The sequence below is a fragment of the Oncorhynchus clarkii genome, chromosome 2 (assembly GCF_045791955.1).
Source record: "Oncorhynchus clarkii lewisi isolate Uvic-CL-2024 chromosome 2, UVic_Ocla_1.0, whole genome shotgun sequence".
NCBI classification, from domain to species: Eukaryota; Metazoa; Chordata; class Actinopteri; order Salmoniformes; family Salmonidae; genus Oncorhynchus; species Oncorhynchus clarkii.
The window spans coordinates 19,562,953-19,585,669 of record NC_092148.1 but is presented as its reverse complement, the minus strand read 5'-3'; the positions used below and the strand labels follow the sequence as shown (position 1 = coordinate 19,585,669).

The 22,717-nt window shown below is 48.3% G+C and overlaps 1 protein-coding gene across 3 annotated transcripts in view; it reads right to left on the bottom strand.

The window, feature by feature from the left end:
- The window catches only part of LOC139423715 (cyclin-dependent kinase 14), a 229,164-nt gene that overhangs the window by 69,450 nt on the left and 136,997 nt on the right, over positions 1 to 22,717 (bottom strand). For all 3 annotated transcript variants that reach the window (XM_071175337.1, XM_071175331.1, XM_071175343.1), the window contains 3 exons: positions 7,962 to 8,025; positions 5,793 to 5,841; positions 1,034 to 1,173 (listed from right to left, as the gene is read on the bottom strand). In XM_071175337.1, coding sequence (XP_071031438.1) covers positions 1,034 to 1,173; positions 5,793 to 5,841; positions 7,962 to 8,025 — 253 coding nt within the window. The remainder of the gene's footprint in view (positions 1 to 1,033; positions 1,174 to 5,792; positions 5,842 to 7,961; positions 8,026 to 22,717) is intronic.

Here is a 22,717-nt window from a genome sequence, read left to right as displayed (position 1 = left end):
CTTACATACCCATCTAGGACAGTAAAGATCATGTTCTGAAATTGGGCAGTGGGGTCACTTCTGAGTTTCATGTAAAAGGTGTTGTCAAACAGTTGTTTATGACACTCATTTACATAAACAGTCCTATCCATGAGTACAACTGACCCACCCTTATCAGCAGGGGGGTAAGGACTGACGTATCGGATTCAAGCAAAGCTTGTTTTTCATCCTGAGGTAAATTATGGGAGGAGATGAACAACATATTTTTCAACGAGTCTGCAATACGTCTCAATAGAGTGATTGTGATTGGATGGAGGTACAAAATAACTCGTACATCAAAAAGGAGTCAGAGTATGGGCAGGTGGACCAGCCTACATGTTCAGTAGAAATATCACGATTAGGGGAGCTAAAGTATTCCCTGAAACGGATGTTTCTAAAAAACTTAAACATGTCTACCTTAACATCGAAATCGTTGCACTGAGTTGTAGGCACAAAATATAACATAGGCAGGGCTCAATATATTGCTTGATAAATTGAAGACACTCAGTCCCGTGGGTTCTGGGACCACTGTCACTGTCACAGGTGTCAGGAAAATAATGATAATTGGGCATCGGTAGGGTGCAGTTTACTGGGTAACAGATTCATCTAGAGGTGAAAGAAACATCTGAAAGTAACAGAAAACTCATCTGTTTTTACTTAACAAGTGAGTAAGAAGGAAAAGACATCCAAATGCAGATCTTGAGGTGGACAACTGAGTTCCATCTGGGCTTTTTTTTACAGAGGATCTCTCTGCATGAACAACAACAACCACTAGTTGCACTGCTTTATGGAGAGAGTGCGGGGGGGGGGGGGGGGGGTAGAGGGGAAGAGACGGTGAGAGATATGGATAAATATATAGAAAGAGGGGGGAAGACCATTGCATTGGAGTGGCAATGTAGCGATACAGATACTCCTCTAGACAGAGAGAGAGAGAGAGAGAGAGCGAACAGAGCGAGAGAGAAGTAAAGCTAAATAAAGAGAGAGAGATCCAGTATCTTAGTAAAGGTATACATACTGTCTGAGATCTCCCAGAGCCGTGGAGGAAGCTGGCTGAAGTACTCATGCTGGAGAGCTGCCTGAGCAGACAGACGGTTCTTTGGGAAGCACTGGAGGAACCTAGAGGCTAACTCCTCAGCATGGTCCACATAGCCCAACCTACAGGGAAGACAGACAGACAGTTAGCATGGTTCACTACCTACATAACAGAAACAGGGCAGAAGGTAGCCTAGTGGTTAGAGTGCTGGGCCAGTAACTGAAAGATTGCTAGTTCAAATCCCCTAGCTGACAAGGTGAAACATCTGTTGATGTGCCCTTGAGCAAAGCACTGAAACTTAATTGCTCCGGGGTTGCCATTGACAATGGCTGGCCCTGGTGTCTCAGGGGGAATTTCCAATTCACACATACAGTATGTATAATACACACTTGTAAATATAAGCACCCATTACAATTGTCTTCTTATTAGAAAGACAACAGACTGTTAGCATGGTCTACACAACCTCCTCTCCCTGGCACGCGCCCGTGACACAGGTCACCATGAAAAATGAAAGACTTCATCAGAGAGGGTGAAGACAGAGGCTCTCAACTCCCTGTAGGCTTTCATTGATCTGCTCCTGTGTGTGTGCATGTGCGTGCGACGCATGTGTGTTTGTACGGGGAGGCTCTGAACTCCTGAACCCGCCTACCATCCAGCACCGAAGGGGAAGCAGAAACAGAAAAAAGAACAAAGTACAACCAAGTCAGTCAGTAATTAGGCCTGCAGTCCATTAAATAAACATGATGTTATTCCTCCCTCTGCCGGAGCTACTGAGCTGTGTGTGTGTGTGCGCATGTACAGTATGGGTGTGTGAGTATATGTGTATGTGAAAGAGAGAGAGTCCTCCACCTAATGCCAGGAACTCTGAAGCCCTCTCCCACTGTCTCTCCTCCTCTCAGAGGGCATAGAGCAGATCTACACTAGTGGACCCAATCGACCCCCTCTGCAGAGAGGAACACAGCTAACTGACTCCAGCAGGGCCTTCTTCTCCCTTCATTTCCACCTCAGATGCTGGATGTTGAACTCAATGTAAAAATAGGTAGGTTCCCATTTTAAACTAAATAAAACTTTTGAGGCTTGAGGGTGGATGTGAAAATACTGCCCCCTAACCCAAACAGGGTGGGGTAATGCAGGGATTGATCTAGAACATACTGTATTATCAGAAAGTGTAGTGTGCGTTTACAAGGCAGGTTTTAGCATGACAGAAAAAGGTACAAAATCCCATCAGGCATTGCTAATTTGACCTGATGAAAGGTGTCTGAGCAACAACAGAGCCAGAAACAAAGGAACAAACAGGTATCACTGACTGGATGAACTTCACCTCCATATAAAAGCCTTAGAAAACAAAGGGCTTGTGTTGCTGATATAGGTGTGCATTCCTGCCTGCGAATGCTGTCAGCTAGCCTGAGTGGGAAGATTCCCTCGGCTAGCTGGCTAGGTCAGATGCTACGAGTAAACAAGCACACATCTGTGATCGATATCTCCTCCGACAATCAAACATCCCGGGTCGACGGGACGTTCACAGTGGAAAGAAGCATTCCATCTTCAGAGAGAGACGCCTTTTCATGTCGTCATGTTTCTCCATGAGGAAACCACAGCCGGGACCTGGGAGGGCAGAAAGCATGAGTACATGTGTGTGTGTGTGTGCACATGTGTGTGTGTGTGTCTGTGAGAGTGTGTGTGTGTGTGTGTGTGTGTGTGTGTGTGTGACTACAGGCAGTAACACCTGCTCCTATTGTTGGCCTTCCCCCACCACCATGCCATGGTTATAACTAAGGCACGGCAGCACCGCATGACCTTTCAACAGCACCCAACACGGCTAGCAACCAAACAGTATTTTGGAACAAGTCTTTGTGGCTGTGTCAAAACATATCTCCCTACAAGACCCAACAACAGTCCAGGAGAGCTGCTTGCCTTTCGGCATGCGTGAGTCATTGTGGATGAGGGTACTATTGCACAAAGAGATATGTGAGAGCAGAACGGATCTACACACTGACAAGCTCTGTCTGGCATGCAACCCCACGTCAGCCGAGCTACTTTCAAAGACTCTGCTGGCTAATAAAGTGCTGAACACAGGGTTATATGGGTTATACAAGCTGTACTGAACATACAGTCAATGTAAACAGAGGGGTAGTCTTACCATTACAAAAACACACAAGCACTTCTGAAACCGTTAAACTGAGGAATGCCAGCATGCCGTGTGCTCTGACCCTTACATGTTATTCGCATGCGATGCCTGTGAATGTCTGATCTGATCCAACAAACCGTAGAAGGAGAAAACGGAGGGAGGGAGGGAGGGGAATTGGGAGGGGAGAGAGAGAGAGAGGAATTGAGAGGGGGAGGGAGAGGAATTGGGAGAGGAGAGAGAGGAATTGAGAGGGGGAGAGAGAGGGGAATTGGGAGGGGGAGAGAGATGCATGTGTTCATATCAACTTCATCAGGACCTGGCACGGTATAAAAGGAGGGGGAAGAAGCAGCGATCATTAACATTCCTCCCAGTTTCTTTCTTCACATATTTATTTCCTCATAGACTGGCTGGGGTCCAAGGGGAGGAGGGGAGAACGGGGCAGGGGCTAGAGTGGCTAGGCAGAGAGGGTGGAGTGTAGTGGAGCAGGGCCGGGGGGACATACAGATAGACACGGAGAGGGGCCAGGGACAGACAGACAGACTGTGTGAACTGGAGCGTTCAGCATGCCCATCCTGGGGGGTCAGACATAGAGGGCATGGGAAACGGCAGTCATTCCTCTAAGGTCAGTCTGTCTGTCAGTCAGTATGTTACCCAGGTCAGTCTGTCTGTCAGTCAGTCTGTTACCCAGGTCAGTCTGTCTGTCAGTCAGTCTGTTACTGAGGCTCCACTGCTCTGGCTCCACTATCAACTGGCTGACTTTTGAACTCTCACTACTACAGTATCTCTCTCACTACTACAGTATCTCTCTCACTACTACAGTATCTCTCTCACTGCTACAGTATCTCTCTCACTACTACAGTATCTCCCTTACTACTACAGTATTTCTCTCACTACTACAGTATCTCTCTCAATGCTACAGTATCTCTCTCACTACTACAGTATCTCTCTCACTACTACAGTATCTCTCTCACTACTACAGTATCTCCCTTACTACTACAGTATTTCTCTCACTACTACAGTATCTCTCTCAATGCTACAGTATCTCTCTCACTACTACAGTATCTCTCTCACTACTACAGTATCACTACTACAGTATCTCTCTCACTACTACAGTATCTCTCTCACAGTACTACTACTACAGTATCTCTCTCAATGCTACAGTATCTACTACTACAGTATCTCTCTCACTACTACAGTATCTCTCACTGCTACAGTATCTCTCTCACTGCTACAGTATCTCTCTCACTACTACAGTATCTCTCTCACTGCTACAGTACACTGCTACAGTATCTCTCTCACTACTACAGAATTTCTCTCACTACGACAGTATCTCTCTCAATGCTACAGTATCTTTCTCACTACTACAGTATCTCTCTCACTACTACAGTATCTCTCTCACTACTACAGTATCTCTCTCACTACTACAGTATCTCTCACTGCTACAGTATCTCTCTCACTGCTACAGTATCTCTCTCACTACTACAGTATCTCTCTCACTGCTACAGTATCTCTCTCACTGCTACAGTATCTCTCTCACTACTACAGTATCTCTCTCACTACTACAGACAATCTACACATACTGTACTTGTAGACACACACACACACACACACACACACACACGCACATGCACACAAACTGACAAACATAAAATGTACTGCCGCTCTCTTTCTCTCTGGTTTTGAGCCATCAACCAAATTATATTTTATATTCATCTGAAAAAGGAAACTGTGACACTGCGAGAGAGAATGTGGAACCTTGACTTTTAACCACTGGGCCATGGTCACTGTGGTCACTACAGAGGCCAAGAGTTCTCACTGAGCCAGACCAGAATACTGTGAGGCATTCTGTGTATCTGTGACCAAATCATCAAGTCACCCTGTCTCTGCCTGTCCCCTCAGGCTCCTGATGAGTGCCAGGGGCAGAGGGTGGTCCACATCTGGAATGCCCCCTGTGCCCTTTCCTGCCATCTGTGTCAGGGCTGACTGCTCTGGTGGCACGACACCAGTGGCATGACCCCGATCTGGGTGCTCCCCTCCTAAACCAGATGAACCCTGGGAAGAGTGTGTGAGCTGTCTGTAGGTCTAGACGTCCCGAGGGTAGAGAGCTGAGAGGAAGCACACACACACACACACACACACACACACACACACACACACACACACACACACACACACACACACACACACACACACACACACACACACACACACACACACACACACACACACACACACACACACACACACACACAGGACAACAGCCATCTCTAACTGGGCTACTAATGTCTGTTATGGGACCAGAACAGTCCCAGGGTTCTTCAGTATGGTGGGCTCAGGGAGAGAAAAGAGAGGGATGTATGGATGGAGTGGTGGGGGGTTGGCGGTGTATATTGCCCTTGGGAACTTTCACAGACAGGAAGAGCACAAAAGTGGGTCTGTAGGAAAATGGCCCTCTGACCTGGCATACAAAATGGCCCTCTGACCATGCAACACATATGAATAGGTGCAAACACACACACACAAACCCTCTCTTTCCCTCTCTCTCTCTCTCTCTCTCTCACACACACACACACACACACACAACATTTTATGTGACAAAAACAGTACACTTACTTATTCCATGCTTGTCTGAGCTTCTTGGAACTGTAGACAGTAAAGCTGTCTGAATGGGTAAAGACACAGAGAGGCAATAGAAACATGTTCATATTCATCATCAGGACACATTTGTGAAGTTTCACAACAAATGTTTCATCGTACAGTATGTGATTTAACAAGAGGTTAACATCAGTTGGTACAGCATGATGCTTGCAACGCCAGGATAGTGGGTTCGATTCCCAAGGCCACCGTACTTAAAATGTACGCACGCATAACTGTAAGTCGCTTTGGATAAAAACATCTGCTAAATGGCACTATTATTAAATATTACAAGTATTTGTGTGTGTGTGTGTGTGTGTGTGTGTGTGTGTGTGTGTGTGTGTGTGTGTGTGTGTGTGTGTGTGTGTGTGTGTGTGTGTGTGTGCGTGTGTGTGTCTACAGTATGAATGGCTAGGTGTATGTGTGTGAGTGCACCTCTGACAGCTCGACTCCCTCGTCCAAAACCTCTGTGTGGAGACCTCTGTTTTCAGACTAACACTGTAACTGTCAACCTCCAGGACTAGACTGGGGGAATGGGGGCAGAGAGACAGCTAGACAGCCAACCACGGGTTAGGGAGAGGGGGAGAAGGGAGAGAGTAGCCACTGTTCCACTACTAGACAGAGGGGCAGAGAGACACGGAATATCTACAGTTTGAGTTAAGGAGTTATTGAGTGGGGAGGATAGAGAGATGGTAAGACTGTTCCAGAGTCAGGGATTAGACATATATGAGGGAGAGTTGTTTTGATTTCCAGATTACTCCTGTCTTTCTCGAGTGTCTGATATACTGTGGTTATACTAAATATCATCCAGCCCGTCGTAAAGCACAAAGGCCCTGGGCCAAGGTCAGGCTAAGTGTCATGGCTGTCTACGTTTCAAACTTAAAATGTTGTAATGCGAACACCAGAGTGAAACACCAGGGCTGTAAACATGGCTGTGAATTATTGAAAGTAAAGCTGAGAATGTGAAGAATCGTAAACAACGTGCTGATACCATCTCTGTGTTTGATTTAATGTCTGGAAACTGATTACAGTTCAGGAGGAAGACTAAAACATGGTCAGACTGAGAAGCTCTCATTGAGATAGGATATATTCAGAGGGATAGAGTGAGACAACACTGTCCTCTGGTGGTGGGAAGATATGACTACACCCAGTGTTAACTTTCTTCTGATAAAGCATTTTCCCAGCTCCATCTGTTACGTGCTAATGATCACTTTGTGGTTGAGTGATGGTGACAATGAGAGGGTTGAAACAGCTGTTTAGATTAGATCATTGTGACATTGAGCATCCCTTTAGAGCACAAATAAGAAAATAAAAGGTTTTCTCTATCCCGGGATTCAGTCAAAAGATTGTTCACCTTATGGAGGAAACAGGTAGCTTGGAGAGACACTTATTAAGAGAGGGAGGGGGTCTTGCCTTGGACATCTGAGCAGGCAACTGCCTCAATTGCTGATAATAAAATGGTGTATTGTGTGTGTACCTATTGTCATGCAGAGATAGTACACTGATCTGGTACACTGAAGCCAGGTCTGTCTGGATGACAGGAGCAGCAGGACAGAACAGTGTGTGTTGCTCACACAGCTGCCCATGGCAGCAGGACAACATAGAACTATGGCCAACCACAGCCATGGCCACAGGACATGCGATTAGGTGTGTGTGTGTGGGTTTGTGTGTGTGTTTCACACCCCAGTTCCTCTGTAATTGGTCACAGGAGATACAGCTAGGCACGCCACTCACATCATGGTACCCCTGCTCTCCCTCTGTCCCTCTTCTTCTCCCTCCATCCTCCTCTCTCTGTCACTCCTCTAATTCCCCCTCTATCTCTCTGTGTGTTCCAGCATGCCAACACTAATCTGCGAGCACCGTCCAGTCTGTCTCTAATGAGCTCCCAGAGGGCAGCAGCAGTAGCCCTAGTCTGGCACAGGGATGGCACAGCGATGGTACGGCTGGCTCACAGGCCTGCCTGGGCTGTGTGAACTACAGAGGCATGCCTCCAAGGTTTACAAAGTAGAACTGGAGTCAAAGTCTGGTTCTGACTGTTGGACCTATTGTGTGTGTGTGTGTGTGTGTGTGTGTGTGTGTGTGTGTGTGTGTGTGTGTGTGTGTGTGTGTGTGTGTGTGTGTGCGTGCGTGCGTGCATGCGTTCCTCACCTGGTTTGAAGTGGGGCAGGGAGTGGACCCCTGGCCAGGTATCCTCACAGGGGGTGCCTAGGACCTGAAAGAAGGAATGCATCAGACAAACACACGCTGTGTCCCTATCAACACATTCATACTTCAACAACACAATTGGGCCACAGAGAAAGGAAAAGAGAAAACCGTCTCATAGAGAAAACATTTCATTTCTATGACCAAAGAGGAACCTCTGAATCACTAAGGTCCTAAACAATGACCACATTTACGCACAGTATCCGTATGCGCACAGTATCCGGATAGTAGGTTATATCCCACTTAAGGTCTTATTCGTGATAAGCTGTTTACATGTATATTTGATATCCTGCTCATGAGTACCCCTGTATCCATGAATAAACAGAATATTACTAATTGAAGGTGATATGGTTTAAATGGTATAGTAACTGAAATATGGACACTGACTGTAGGTTTAGAACCTCTCATATGTAGAGTAATATACATTTTTTTTAAGTAATATATTTGTTTATTGAATATTTAAAACATACAATATACTTGCAGTGAAGCCGCTCAACAACTACATCACATTAGTCATCTGACAGCCTCCCATCCAGAGAGACACACAGAAACAACCAGGGTCAACCAGGGTCAACGCTCAAGGGCACGTCGAAAGATCTCCCACGAGCCCTCCACGATCCCCCCCACAGTTCCCCAAGAGCTGCCCCTCAACCATCCAAGACCCCCCACAACCCCCCCCCCCATCAAGAGAAAATGAATAAATAAATACAATAATTCCATTCCCCATCCCCAAGACCCCCCTCCAACAAAATGAACAAAAGAGAAAAAAGAGAAAAACAAAAGCTATCAAGGACAACAAAAATCATAACAGCGAGGCCAAATTAATATGTTTGAGTGCATATATGGCACTATTTACATGTGTGTGTCAGTGTATGTGCACATATGTGCATTTGAGTGTGTGTGTATATTGCATGTGTACTAACACCTGCACGGCATCAGCCTCAGGCTGATTAACTGTAACAACACTGCCCCTCAGTGTCATTCAAATGCACTTTTTGTTATGTTTTATTTTGACTTCATTTTTTAAACTTTTATCTTTGACTGTCATTCTATCCCCCGCCCAGCAACTCCACTCCCACTTGTCTCCAATTCCACATCCCAACCCTCAGCTTCCCTCAGCCCATCCCACCTATCTCTGCTGGCCACCCTCTTCGGATTTCTTTGCAAAATATAATATTATTTCCTGCAGAATTATGCATTTCTTTCAGAGAAATTATACAACATATGTCTCAGGAACAGGAGTGGAGAAAAATGATTTCTTACTGTCACTATTTCAACCACATACAATATGCACTCAAGACGAACTGAAGTCTTATCAGAAATGTGTTTCGTCGTTTTCTCTGCTTTTCATTTCCTTAAAACAGGTCACACTGATGACATTTGGACATATTGCATAGGACCAATCTTTCCACTGTTATGGAGTTATTCCGTTTTCTCCCTAGTCCCTAAACGAAACAGACAACTTTACCGGTATTAACTAGATTACTAATGCATTCCTTCTATCAATGTAGGACATTATTCTGGTCAGCACCATTTCATTTAGTCTTCTGGAGTAACAAGTTATGGCAGAAGAGAAGCAGCATGTGTCCAACTACAGTTGACACGGCCTACCAAATGTAAGAATTATGAAAACATCATCCCACAACACCCATGATATGTGAAACTGAGCACAGACCACAGAAACAACAGTAAATGGGATAAGATGTTTGTTTACATGCCACAGTACCCCATATTGGCTCCCGAGTGGCGCAGCAGTGCCACTACAGACCCTGGTCCAATTCCAGGGTGTATCACAACCGCGTATGATTGGGAGTCCCATAGGGTGGCACATACAGTAATTGGCCCATCTTCATTCGGGCTAGGGTTTGGCCTTGGTAGGCAGTCATTGTAAATAAGAATTTGTTCTTAACTGACTTGCCTAGTTAAATAAAGGTTCAATAAAAAATTAAAAATCCCAGGCATCTTATCCAAGTTTTCCATAACCGGGTCTGTGTTATTGTAAACAGGATATGATGTTTTTATGCGTCAACTCAAATGCGTCAACTCATGCCGAATAATAATGGGATATTGGTGTGGACAGTGACTTGTGAAAGTATTCACCCCCCTTGGCATTTTTCCAATTCTGTTTCCTTACAACCTGGAATTAAAATAGTTTTTTGAATGATGAAGTTGCAAAATATTTTTTTATTGTGAAACAAACAAGAAATAAGATAAGAACACAGAAAACTTGAGCGTGCATACCTATTCACCCCCCCAAAGTCAATACTTTGTAGAGACACTTTTTGCAGCAATTACAGCTGCAAGTCTCTTGGGGTGTGTCTCTATAAGCTTGGCACATCTAGCCACTGGGATATGTGCCCATTCTTCAAGGCAAAATTGCTCCAGCTCCTTCAAGTTGGATGGGTTCCGCTGGTGTACAGCAATCTTTAAGTCATACCACAGATTCTCAATTGGATTGAAGTCTGGGCTTTGACAAGGGCATTCCAAGACATTTAAATGTTTCCCCTTAAACCACTCGGGTGTTGCTTCAGCAGTATGCTTAGGGTCATTATCCTGCTGGAAGGTGAACCTCCGTCCCAGGTTCAAATCACTGGAAGACTGAAACAGATTTCCCTCAAGAATTTCCCTGTATTTAGTGCCATCCATCATTCCGTCACTTCTGACTAGCTTCCCAGGCTCTGCTGATGAAAAACATACCCACAGCATGATGCTGCCACCACCATGCTTCACTGTGGGGATTGGGTTCTCGAGGTGATGAGAGGTGTTGGGTTTGCGCCAGACATAGCGTTTTCCTTGATGGCCAAAAAGCTACATCTGACCAGAGTACCTTCTTCCATATGTTTGGAGAGTCTCCCATATGCTTTTTGGCATACATCAAATATGTTTGCTTATTTTTTTCTTTAAGCAATGGCTTTTTTTCTGGCCACTCTTCCGTAAAGCCCAGCTCTGTGGAGTGTACAGCTTAAAGTGGTCCCATGGACATACTCCAATCTCCGCAGTGGAGCTTTGCAGCTCCTTCAGGGTTATCTTTGGTCTCTTTGTTGCCTCTCTGATTAATGCCCTCCTTGCCTGGTCTGTGAGTTTTGGTGGGCGGTCCTCTCTTGGCAGGTTTGTTGTTGTGCCATATTCTTTCCATTTTGAAATAATGGATTTAATGGTGCTCTGTGGGATGTTCAAAGTTTCTGATATTTTTTTGTAACCCAACCCTGGTCTGTACTTCTTCACAACTTTGTCCCTGACCTGTTTGGAGAGCTCCTTGGTCTTCATGGTACCACTTGCTTGGTGGTGTTGCAGACTCTGGGGCCTTTCAGAACAGGTGTATATATACTGAGATCATGTGACAGATCAGATTGTACACAGGTGGACTTTATTTAACTAATTATGTGTCTTCTGAAGGTAATTGGTTGCACCAGATCTTATTTAGGGGCTTCATAGCAAAGGGGGTGAATACATACAGTTGAAGTCGGAAGTTCACATACACTTTGATTGGAGTCGTTAAAACTCATTTTTTAACCACTCAACACATTACTTGTGAACAAACTATCGTTTTGGCAAGTTGATTAGGACATCTACTTTGTGCATGACACAAGTCATTTTCCCAACAATTGTTTATAGACTGATTATTTCACTTATAAATCACAGGTTCACAATTCCAGTGGGTCAGAAGTTTACATACACTAAGTTGACTGTGCCTTTAAACAGCTTGGAAAATTCCAGAAAATGATGTCATGGCTTTAGAAGCTTCTGATAGGCTAATTGACATCATTTGAGTCAATTTGAGGTGTACCTGTGGATGTATTTCAAGTCCTACCTTCAAACTCTGTGCTGCTTTGCTTGACATCATGGGAAAATCAAAAGAAATCAGCCAAGACCTCAGAAAAAAAATTGTAAACTTCCACAAGTCTGGTTCATCCTTGGGAGCAATTTCCAAACACCTGAAGGTACCACGTTCATCTGTATAAACAATAGTACGCAAGTATAAACACCATGGGACCACGTAGCCGTCATACCGCTCAGGAAGGAGACACGTTCTATATCCTAGAGATGAACGTACTTTGGTGCGAAAAGTGCAAATCAATCCCAGAACAACAGCAAAGGATCTTGTGAAGATGCTGGAGGAAACAGGTACAAAAGTATCTATATCCACAGTAAAACGAGTCCTATATTGTCATAACTTGAAAGGCCGCTCAGCAAGGAAGAAGCCACCGCTCCAAAACTGCCATAAAAAAGCCAAACTACGGTTTGCAACTGCACATGGGGACAAAGATTGTACATATTGTTAAAATATCCGTAAAACGAACAAATGTATAAAATATTGATTACTTTGTAAAGCTTTGTAAGACCCCAGCAGAGGGCAGCAGTGTACCATGACCTGCAGAGCACAACATGGAGAGACAGGGGAGGGGGATTGGATTGTGAGAATGTGTGTATGCCAAACCCCTGACCGCAGCCACACACAAAGGGTGACCCCCCCCCCCCGTCCATGTCCCTCTTTCCCTCGGTCCAGCCGCCCCCTGAGGTGCAGAGTGAAATTAGCTGTCCCCTCAGCCCTGTAGGGAAACACTCACTACCTTAATTACAGCCACACACACACCATCACTCACCGTGGCAACCCACACCACGACACCGGCCAAGGAAGCTTCATCATTGCCACGGAAACATGACACTTTGCCACAGCATCATCAACATGCTAATACATCACAACTGAACTATGCCAACCTTTAATTAGTTTTGGGCTGATACACACACACAATTCCACTCCATACCGAAGTCCTGCCCTTTCTTTCTTTCTCCCTCTATCTCTTTCACTCTATCGCTCTTTCTCAATTAAATTGAATTCAATTCAAGGGGCTTTATTGGCATGGGAAACATATGTTAACATTGCCAAAGCAAGTGAAGTAGATAATACACAAAAGAGAAATAAACAATAAAAATGAACAGTAAACGTTACACTCACAGAAGGTTCCCTCTATCTCTCTCCTTCCTCTGCCGGCCAGGCCGGGTGTGTTGGTTGATTTCCCCTCTGATCTCTTGTCACTGTCAGGCAGTGCTGTAAGGTGTGGCTCGGTGTGTGTGTGCAGTGCTGTGTTTGTTCTGGTGACACATAGCCTTCAGGACGAAAATGAGCTCAGGGATCCGCAGCCTGCCACTCAGGACTGCCTGACTGACTGACTGGCTTCAGAGGAGAAACAGGGGTGTCTCTACCAAACACTAACACTGGTTCTGTATCCTAAATGGCACCCTATTCCCTTTCTAGAGCATTAATTTTGACCAGGGCTGAAAGGGGACACAGCCAACCACTACTACCACTAATTTCTGTAGCCAGAGTCTCTGTCTTTATGGTTCTAGTGTGTAGAATGTAGATATTACACACTGTCACAGTAAATGAAGTGAAGGGACTAAAATGAAAGTAAGAGATCAAAGTAAAGAAAAGGTATATATTAACACTACCACTACTACTGCCACCTCCACCACCACCACCACCGCTAACGCTACCCCCACCACCACCACCACTACTACTGCCACCTCCACCACCACCACCACCGCTAACGCTACCTCCACCACCACCACCACCGCTAACGCTACCTCCACCACCACCACCACTACTACTGCCACCTCCACCACCACCACCACCGCTAACGCTACCTCCACCACCACCACCACCGCTAACGCTACCCCCACCACCACCACCACTACTACTGCCACTGCTACCACCACCACCACCACCACCACCACCGCTAACGCTACCCCCACCACCACCACCACTACTACTGCCACCGCTACCACCACCACCACTACTACTGCCACCGCTACCACCACCACCACCACCACCACCACCGCTAACGCTACCCCCACCACCACCACCACTACTACTGCCACCGCTACCACCACCACCACCACCACCACCACCGCTAACGCTACCCCCACCACCACCACCACTACTACTGCCACTGCTACCACCACCACCACCGCAAACGCTACACCCACCACCACCACCACTACTACTGCCACCGCTACCACCACCACCACTACTACTGCCACCGCTACCACCACCACCACTACTACTGCCACCGCTACCACCACCACCACCACCACCACCACCACCGCTAACGCTACCCCCACCACCACCACCACTACTACTGCCACCGCTACCACCACCACCACTACTACTGCCACCGCTACCACCACCACCGCTAACGCTATCCCCACCACCACTACTACTGCCACCGCTACCACCACCACCACTACTACTGCCACCGCTACCACCACCACCACCACCGCTAACGCTACCACCACCACCACCACCACTACTACTGCCACCGCTACCACCACCACTACTACTGCCACCGCTACCACCACCACCGCTAACGCTACCCCCACCACCACCACCACTACTACTGCCACCGCTACCACCACCACCACTACCACTGCCACCGCTACCACCACCACCACCACTAGCGCTACCCCTACCACCACCACCACCACTACTACTGTCACCGCTACCACCACCACCACCACCACCACCACCACCGCTAACGCTACCCCCACCACCACCACCACTACTACTGCCACCGCTACCACCACCACCACCACCACCACCACCACCGCTAACGCTACCCCCACCACCACCACCACTACTACTGCCACCGCTACCACCACCACCACCACCACCACCACCGCTAACGCTACCCCCACCACCACCACCACTACTACTGCCACTGCTACCACCACCACCACCGCAAACGCTACACCCACCACCACCACCACTACTACTGCCACCGCTACCACCACCACCACTACTACTGCCACCGCTACCACCACCACCACCACCACCACCACCGCTAACGCTACCCCCACCACCACCACCACTACTACTGCCACCGCTACCACCACCACCACCACCCACCGCTACCACCACCACCACCACCACCACCACTACTACTGCCACCGCTACCACCACCACCACTACTACTGCCACCGCTACCACCACCACCACCACCACCGCTAACGCTACCCCCACCACCACCACCACTACTACTGCCACCGCTACCACCACCACCACTACTACTGCCACCGCTACCACCACCACCACTACTACTGCCACCGCTACCACCACCACCGCTAACGCTACCCCACCACCACTACTACTGCCACCGCTACCACCACCACCACTACTACTGCCACCGCTACCACCACCACCACCACCGCTAACGCTACCACCACCACCACCACCACTACTACTGCCACCGCTACCACCACCACTACTACTGCCACCGCTACCACCACCACCGCTAACGCTACCCCCACCACCACCACCACTACTACTGCCACCGCTACCACCACCACCACTACCACTGCCACCGCTACCACCACCACCACCACTAGCGCTACCCCTACCACCACCACCACCACTACTACTGTCACCGCTACCACCACCACCACCACCACCACCACCACCGCTAACGCTACCCCCACCACCACCACCACTACTACTGCCACCGCTACCACCACCACCACCACCACCACCACCACCACCACCGCTAACGCTACCCCCACCACCACCACCACTACTACTGCCACCGCTACCACCACCACCACCACCACCACCACCGCTAACGCTACCCCCACCACCACCACCACTACTACTGCCACTGCTACCACCACCACCACCGCAAACGCTACACCCACCACCACCACCACTACTACTGCCACCGCTACCACCACCACCACTACTACTGCCACCGCTACCACCACCACCACCACCACCACCACCGCTAACGCTACCCCCACCACCACCACCACTACTACTGCCACCGCTACCACCACCACCACTACTACTGCCACCGCTACCACCATCCCCACCACCACTACTACTGCCACCGCTACCACCACCACCACTACTACTGCCACCGCTACCACCACCACCACCACCACCACCACCACCGCTAACGCTACCCCCACCACCACCACCACTACTACTGCCACCGCTACCACCACCACCACTACTACTGCCACCGCTACCACCACCACCGCTAACGCTATCCCCACCACCACTACTACTGCCACCGCTACCACCACCACCACCACTACTGCCACCGCTACCACCACCACCACCACTACTACTGCTAACCACCACCACCGCTACCACCACCACCACCACCACTACTACTGCCACCGCTACCACCACCACCACTACTACTGCCACCGCTACCACCACCACCACCACCACCACCACCGCTAACGCTACCCCCACCACCACCACCACTACTACTGCCACCGCTACCACCACCACCACTACTACTGCCACCGCTACCACCACCACCACCACTACTACTGCCTACCACCACCACCACCACTACTACTGCCACCGCTACCACCACCACCACCACCACCACCACCACCGCTAACGCTACCCCCACCACCACCACCACTACTACTGCCACCGCTACCACCACCACCACCACCACCACCACCACCACCACCACCACCGCTAACGCTACCCCCACCACCACCACCACTACTACTGCCACCGCTACCACCACCACCACTACTACTGCCACCGCTACCACCACCACCACCACCGCTAACGCTACCCCCACCACCACCACCACTACTACTGCCACCGCTACCACCACCACCACTACTGCTACCGCTACCACCACCACCACTAACGCTACCCCTACCACCACCACCACCACTACTACTGTCACCGCTACCACCACCACCACCACCACCACCACCACCGCTACCACCACCACCACCACCACTACTACTGCCACCGCTACCACCACCACCACCACCACCACCACCACCACCGCTAACGCTACCCCCACCACCACCACCACTACTACTGCCACCGCTACCACCACCACCACTACTACTGCCACCGCTACCACCACCACCGCTAACGCTATCCCCACCACCACTACTACTGCCACCGCTACCACCACCACCACTACTACCACCGCTAACGCTACCACCACCACTACCACCACCACCACCGCTAACGCTCACCACCGCTACCACCCCCACCACTACCGCCACCGCTACCACCACCACTACTACCACCACTACTACTACCACCACCACCACCACCACTACTACCACCGCCAACGCTAACACCACTACCACCAACACCACTACTACTACTACCACCGCTACCACCACTACTACCAGCGTCACCGCTACCACTACCACTACCACCACCAACACCACTACTACTACTACCACCGCCACTGCTACCACCACCACCACCACCACCACCACTACCACCACTACCACCAGTACTACTACCACCGCCACTGCTACCACCACCACTACTACCACCACTACTACTACCACCACCACCACCACTACTACTACCACCGCCACCGCTAACACCACTACCACCACCACCAACACCACTACTACTACTACCACCGCCACTGCTACCACCACCACCACCACCACCACCACTACCACCAGTACTACTACCACCGCCACTGCTACCACCACCACCACTACCACCAGTACTACTACCACCGCCACCGCTACCACCGCCACCGCTACCACTACCACTGGCTCTGTGGTCAAACCCAACCAGATACGATCCAGCAGTCTGCACACAACACAGTTTGCACAGCAAGCCAGGCTTACTGATTGGTAAGTAATCCTCTTCAGTCAATCCACTCTTCTGCACCATTAGAGACAATTTACTGAGCGTGAGCACATAGTAAACACCACTATATCTCTCTAATGGTTGATAAAACAGAGAGAGAAACAGAGACAGAGAAGGGAGAGAGAGAGAGCAAAATAGAAAGACTGTGTTCACTATGAATGTGCCAATGAGCTCAGTGTGATTTGACTGGGTGTTATAATACAACCCATTACAGTTGAACTGTCTCAGTGACTTTAGCCTGACTTTCATCTCACACTCTGTCCCAGATAGCACCCTATTCTCTATATAGTGCACTACTTTAGACCAGGACCCAGAGGGCTCTGGAGTGGTCAGAAGTAGTGCACTATGTAGGAAAAAAAACTATGGGACATCAGTGTTTAGCTGTCTCACCTCTAGGCCCTGACAGACGTTCCACTACTGTGGTAATGGGATTGGTAATACACTCCAATCTGTGTGACAGCTAGGGTCTCTGTGACAGAGTCTCTGTGACAGGGTCAGGATAACTTTCCCCTGACCCTCTCAGGCCATACAGCACCTGAGGACAAAATCACTATACCACAAGATGGTAAGGTTTTTTCTCAATCTATTCAACTGTAATAGAGAACAAGATCTCATTGAGTGATGTAGCTGCACACACACACAAACACAAGCACACACACACACTTAATAGAAGCGATGTATCTACAGTCAGAGGCTGTTTCTTCTGAAATAACCTCAACCAAGGAACAAAAGCAATTTGAAACCCGATCTGTCATCTGATTGAGCTCCCTTAAAGCACCAAGGCTTTAGTATTCACCCCAGAGGACAGAGGAGAACAGTGGGATCGATCTAGCGAGGGGTAACCTTGACCAAATAACAGGGGCTACACACACCAGCTCCTAGCCTCGTCTCTCACTGAGCCCCATCTCTCAAACACACAGAGCAAGAGAGACAGAAAATGCAAGCGGTAAGGCTAGACAATGATGCTGCTGCCACATTAGAACAACTTGTTAGTAAATGAGACAGGAAATAGAATAGGGGAGATGAAGACATATTTGAAGTCCTAGATCATGTCGCTTCAGCATAGCAACAACTTCCGTGGCATATATACATGGCCTTGGTTGGCTGACTATAAGTCCCTCCATTAAGTCAGGCAGGCAGCCCTATAGGTACCCCTATCAACATGGCCAGCATGGCCCCAGACCATTAGAGGTGATAGACAGGGCTAATCCAGGGGACTTTGCTTGTCTGTTTGTCGAGCAAACACATATATACACACACACACACACACACACACACACACACACACACACACACACACACACACACACACACACACACACACACACACACACACACACACACACACACACACACACACACACACACACACTGTCGAGGGCAAGGGCAGATGAGGGCAAGAGCTGATCCAGCTACACACAAGGAACTTCTTCCCCTATGACGGCATAGAGCTGAGCAGAGGGAGGATACAGGTTTGGGCATAGAGCTGAGCAGAGGGAGGATACAGGTTTGGGCATAGAGCTGAGCAGAGGGAGGATACAGGTTTGGGCATAGAGTTGAGCAGAGGGAGGATACAGGTTTGGGCATAGAGCTGAGCAGAGGGAGGATACAGGTTTGGGCATAGAGCTGAGCAGAGGGAAGATGCAGGTTTGGGCATAGAGCTGAGCAGAGGGAGGATACAGGTTTGGGCATAGAGCGGAGCAGAGGGAGGATACAGGTTTGGGCATAGAGCTGAGCAGAGGGAGGATACAGGTTTGGCTGAGGGAGCAGAAGGGAGGGGAAGAGGGGAGGGGATACATTTGAACACAGATGGGGTGGGATAGCACACCTGTCTCTTGCTCTAGGGGGCAAGGCATAGTGAGGCACCAGAGGGAATGGAGAGGGGGGGGGTGGCAGCAGTGGACAGACAGGGACTGTGGGGGAGGGTATGAAGGGGTGCACAAGGAGACAAGGGGACATGCTCAAATCCACAATCTGGTTGAGGTGTCAGATAGAAACAGCCTACATTATTGATGTGAAGAGTTCTCATGCTCTTTGAAGTGAAGGAGAGGAGAGGAGAGGAGGAGAGAGGAGAGGTGGAGGGGAGATTAGGCTGCCATGTGAATGTCAGTGTCTTTGTGAGGCACATCAGAGAGGGAGAGGAGCACAGCACATCGGAAGGGCGGATGAGGCAGGGAAGGGAAGAGGTCTGACAGACACATCACAGCCCAGGCAGACAACAGCCTTCAAAGATACCCGTTTAGAGTCACTCTGAACCCACTCACTGACTCTCAGCACCACACCGCTCTGACGCACACAGCTGGAGCGCACACCTGGGTTCAAATAGTACTTTGGCTGCACTTTTGAAATTGAGCTTGCCTGGCACAACGGAAACCAAAGGAATAGTCCCAAACCAATCAACGATACGAGCTACCTACAGTTGAAATCAGAATTTTACATAGAACTTACCCAAATACATTTAAACTCAGTTTTTCACAATTCCTGACACTTAATCCGAGTAAAAATTCCCTATTTTAGGTAAATTAGGATCACCACTTTATTTTAAGAATGTGAAATGTCAGAATAACAGTAGAGAGAATGATTTATTTCAGCTTTTATTTCTTTCATCACATTCCCAGTGGGTCAGAAGTTTACATACACTCAATTAGTATTCGGTAGCATTGCCTTTAAATTGTTTAACTTGGGTCAAACATTTCGGGTTGCCTTCCACAAGCTTCCCACAATAAGTTGGGTGAATTTTGGCCCATTCCTCCTGACAGAGCTGGTGTAACTGAATCAGGTTTGTAGGCCTCCTTCCTCACACACGCTTTTTCAGTTCTTCCCACAAATTTTCTATAGGATTGAGGTCAGGGCTTTGTGATGGCCACTCCAATACCTTGACGTTGTTTTCTTTAAGCCATTTTGCCACAACTTTGGAAGTATGCTTGTGGTCATTGTCCATTTGGAAGACCCATGTGCGACAAAGCTTTAACTTCCTGACTGATGTCTTGAGATGTTACTTCCACATAATTTTCCTACTTCAGGATGCCATCAATTTTGTGAAGTGGTGTTCTTCGGCTTGCAAGCATCCCCCTTTTTCCTCCAAACAGAACGATGATCATTATAGCCAAACATTTCTATTTTTGTTTCCTCAGACCAGAGGATATTTCTACAAAATGTACGATCTTTGTACCCATGTGCAGTTGCAAACATTAGTAAGGCTCTTTTATGGTGGTTTAGGAGCAGTGGCTTCTTCCTTGCTGAGCGGCCTTTCAAGATATGTCGATATAGGACTCGTTTGAAAAACGAGTTTTAATGACTCCAATCTGAGTGTACTTCCGACTTCAACTGAAACTACGGCATTTGTAGCAGATTGAGGGAAGATCTTCTGAGTTTCTCAGTTTCAAGTTCAGTGCCGTATACACTGCAGGAGACATCTAGTTAACTGTAGCTGGATGGAAGGCGCTGAAACTTTCCCCTGCCAGGTCAACTGACATGTTCCAGACATGTCCATCAGTCAGGTCAAAGGTCAGGACAGACGACAGGACAGAACAGTCAGCATAGCTGAGACAGACTCTGACAGTGGTGTCATCTTTGTCACCATGTGTTGTTAACAATGGCCTTGCCTTCTCTATAGGGACAGAGATTGAATAGAGTTCATGGGTAGTTTGTCTGTCTGGTCACTGAGCTATGAGGGGATTACAACTGACCCGTCTCTCACTGACAGACAGCATGCAGGTCACTGGTGAAACAGGTCACAGTCTGCCCAAGTTCAGGAAGAAAGAGACAGAGGGAAGGGAGATCCCTAGTCAGTTGCAAAACCGAATGCATTCAACCGAAATGTGTCTTCCACATGCCTTAATCAATGTGTCTTCCACATGCCTTAATCAATGTGTCTTCCACATGCCTTAATCAATGTGTCTTCCACTGCCTTAATCAATGTGTCTTCCACTGCCTTAATCAATGTGTCTTCCACATGCCTTAATCAATGTGTCTTCCACTGCCTTAATCAATGTGTCTTCCACATGCCTTAATCAATGTGTCTTCCACTGCCATAATCAATGTGTCTTCCACATGCCTTAATCAATGTGTCTTCCACTGCCTTAAAAAACATCCACATCATCCACACATCACAATCAACATCCACCTGCCTTGCTCAAGGGCAAAAACACACATTTTTCCACCTTGCCGGCTCAGAGATTCAAACCAGCGACCTTTCGGTCCAATGCTCTGAACCGCTAGGCTACCTCTCACCCATAGAGAGAGAGAGCACAACCCCAGCTCATCAGATCATGGCCATGCTCAGTAGCCATAAAATGGAAGAAAATGGTCCGAAACAGAGTAAAAAATGGGGTAGCTTTTTGTTTTCAGTTGCTCTGCATTTTGATGTACCTTAATGAACACGACCCAGGGTCACGACCAGCCAGGGGACAGGGGTTAGTCACCCCACAGATCAGAACCAGAACCACATGGATCAGCCTCTTCTCCCACTCACACTGGGTGGAATATGGTTAGTAAGCTCTGACTCGAGAGACCAAGTTCACTCTCCACTGGGGCTTGACAGATGCTCAGTCACATTGGGTGGTCAGGCTGTTTCTGGAATGACATCATTTATTTACCCAGCGGCAGGCGGCAGCCACCTCTCTGTTTCAGATCAGATTGAGTCGTGTGCAGTGGCTTACGCCGCAAACCAAACTCATATTACTGTGTGTAAGCGTGTGTGTGTGTATGTGTGAGTGTATGTGTGTATGTGTGTGTGTCTCATACTAAACTCATATTACTTCATCTCCCTGGATGTAGAGATAATTACCTGGTTTAGGAATAATTCAACCTGTATTCTCTGGTTTAACCAGCCTCCTCTCCTCTGGCTACCTGCACAAACACTAACACACATGTTCAGACCGACAAAGACACACACACACACACACACACACACACATTTAGACAGACAAAGCACACACTGTACTCATATGTTCAGTCCAACATAGCCACACACACACGTACAGTCAATTACAGCCACATACATTGATCAGACAAAGTCACTCACATGTGGTTTTCAGTTTCA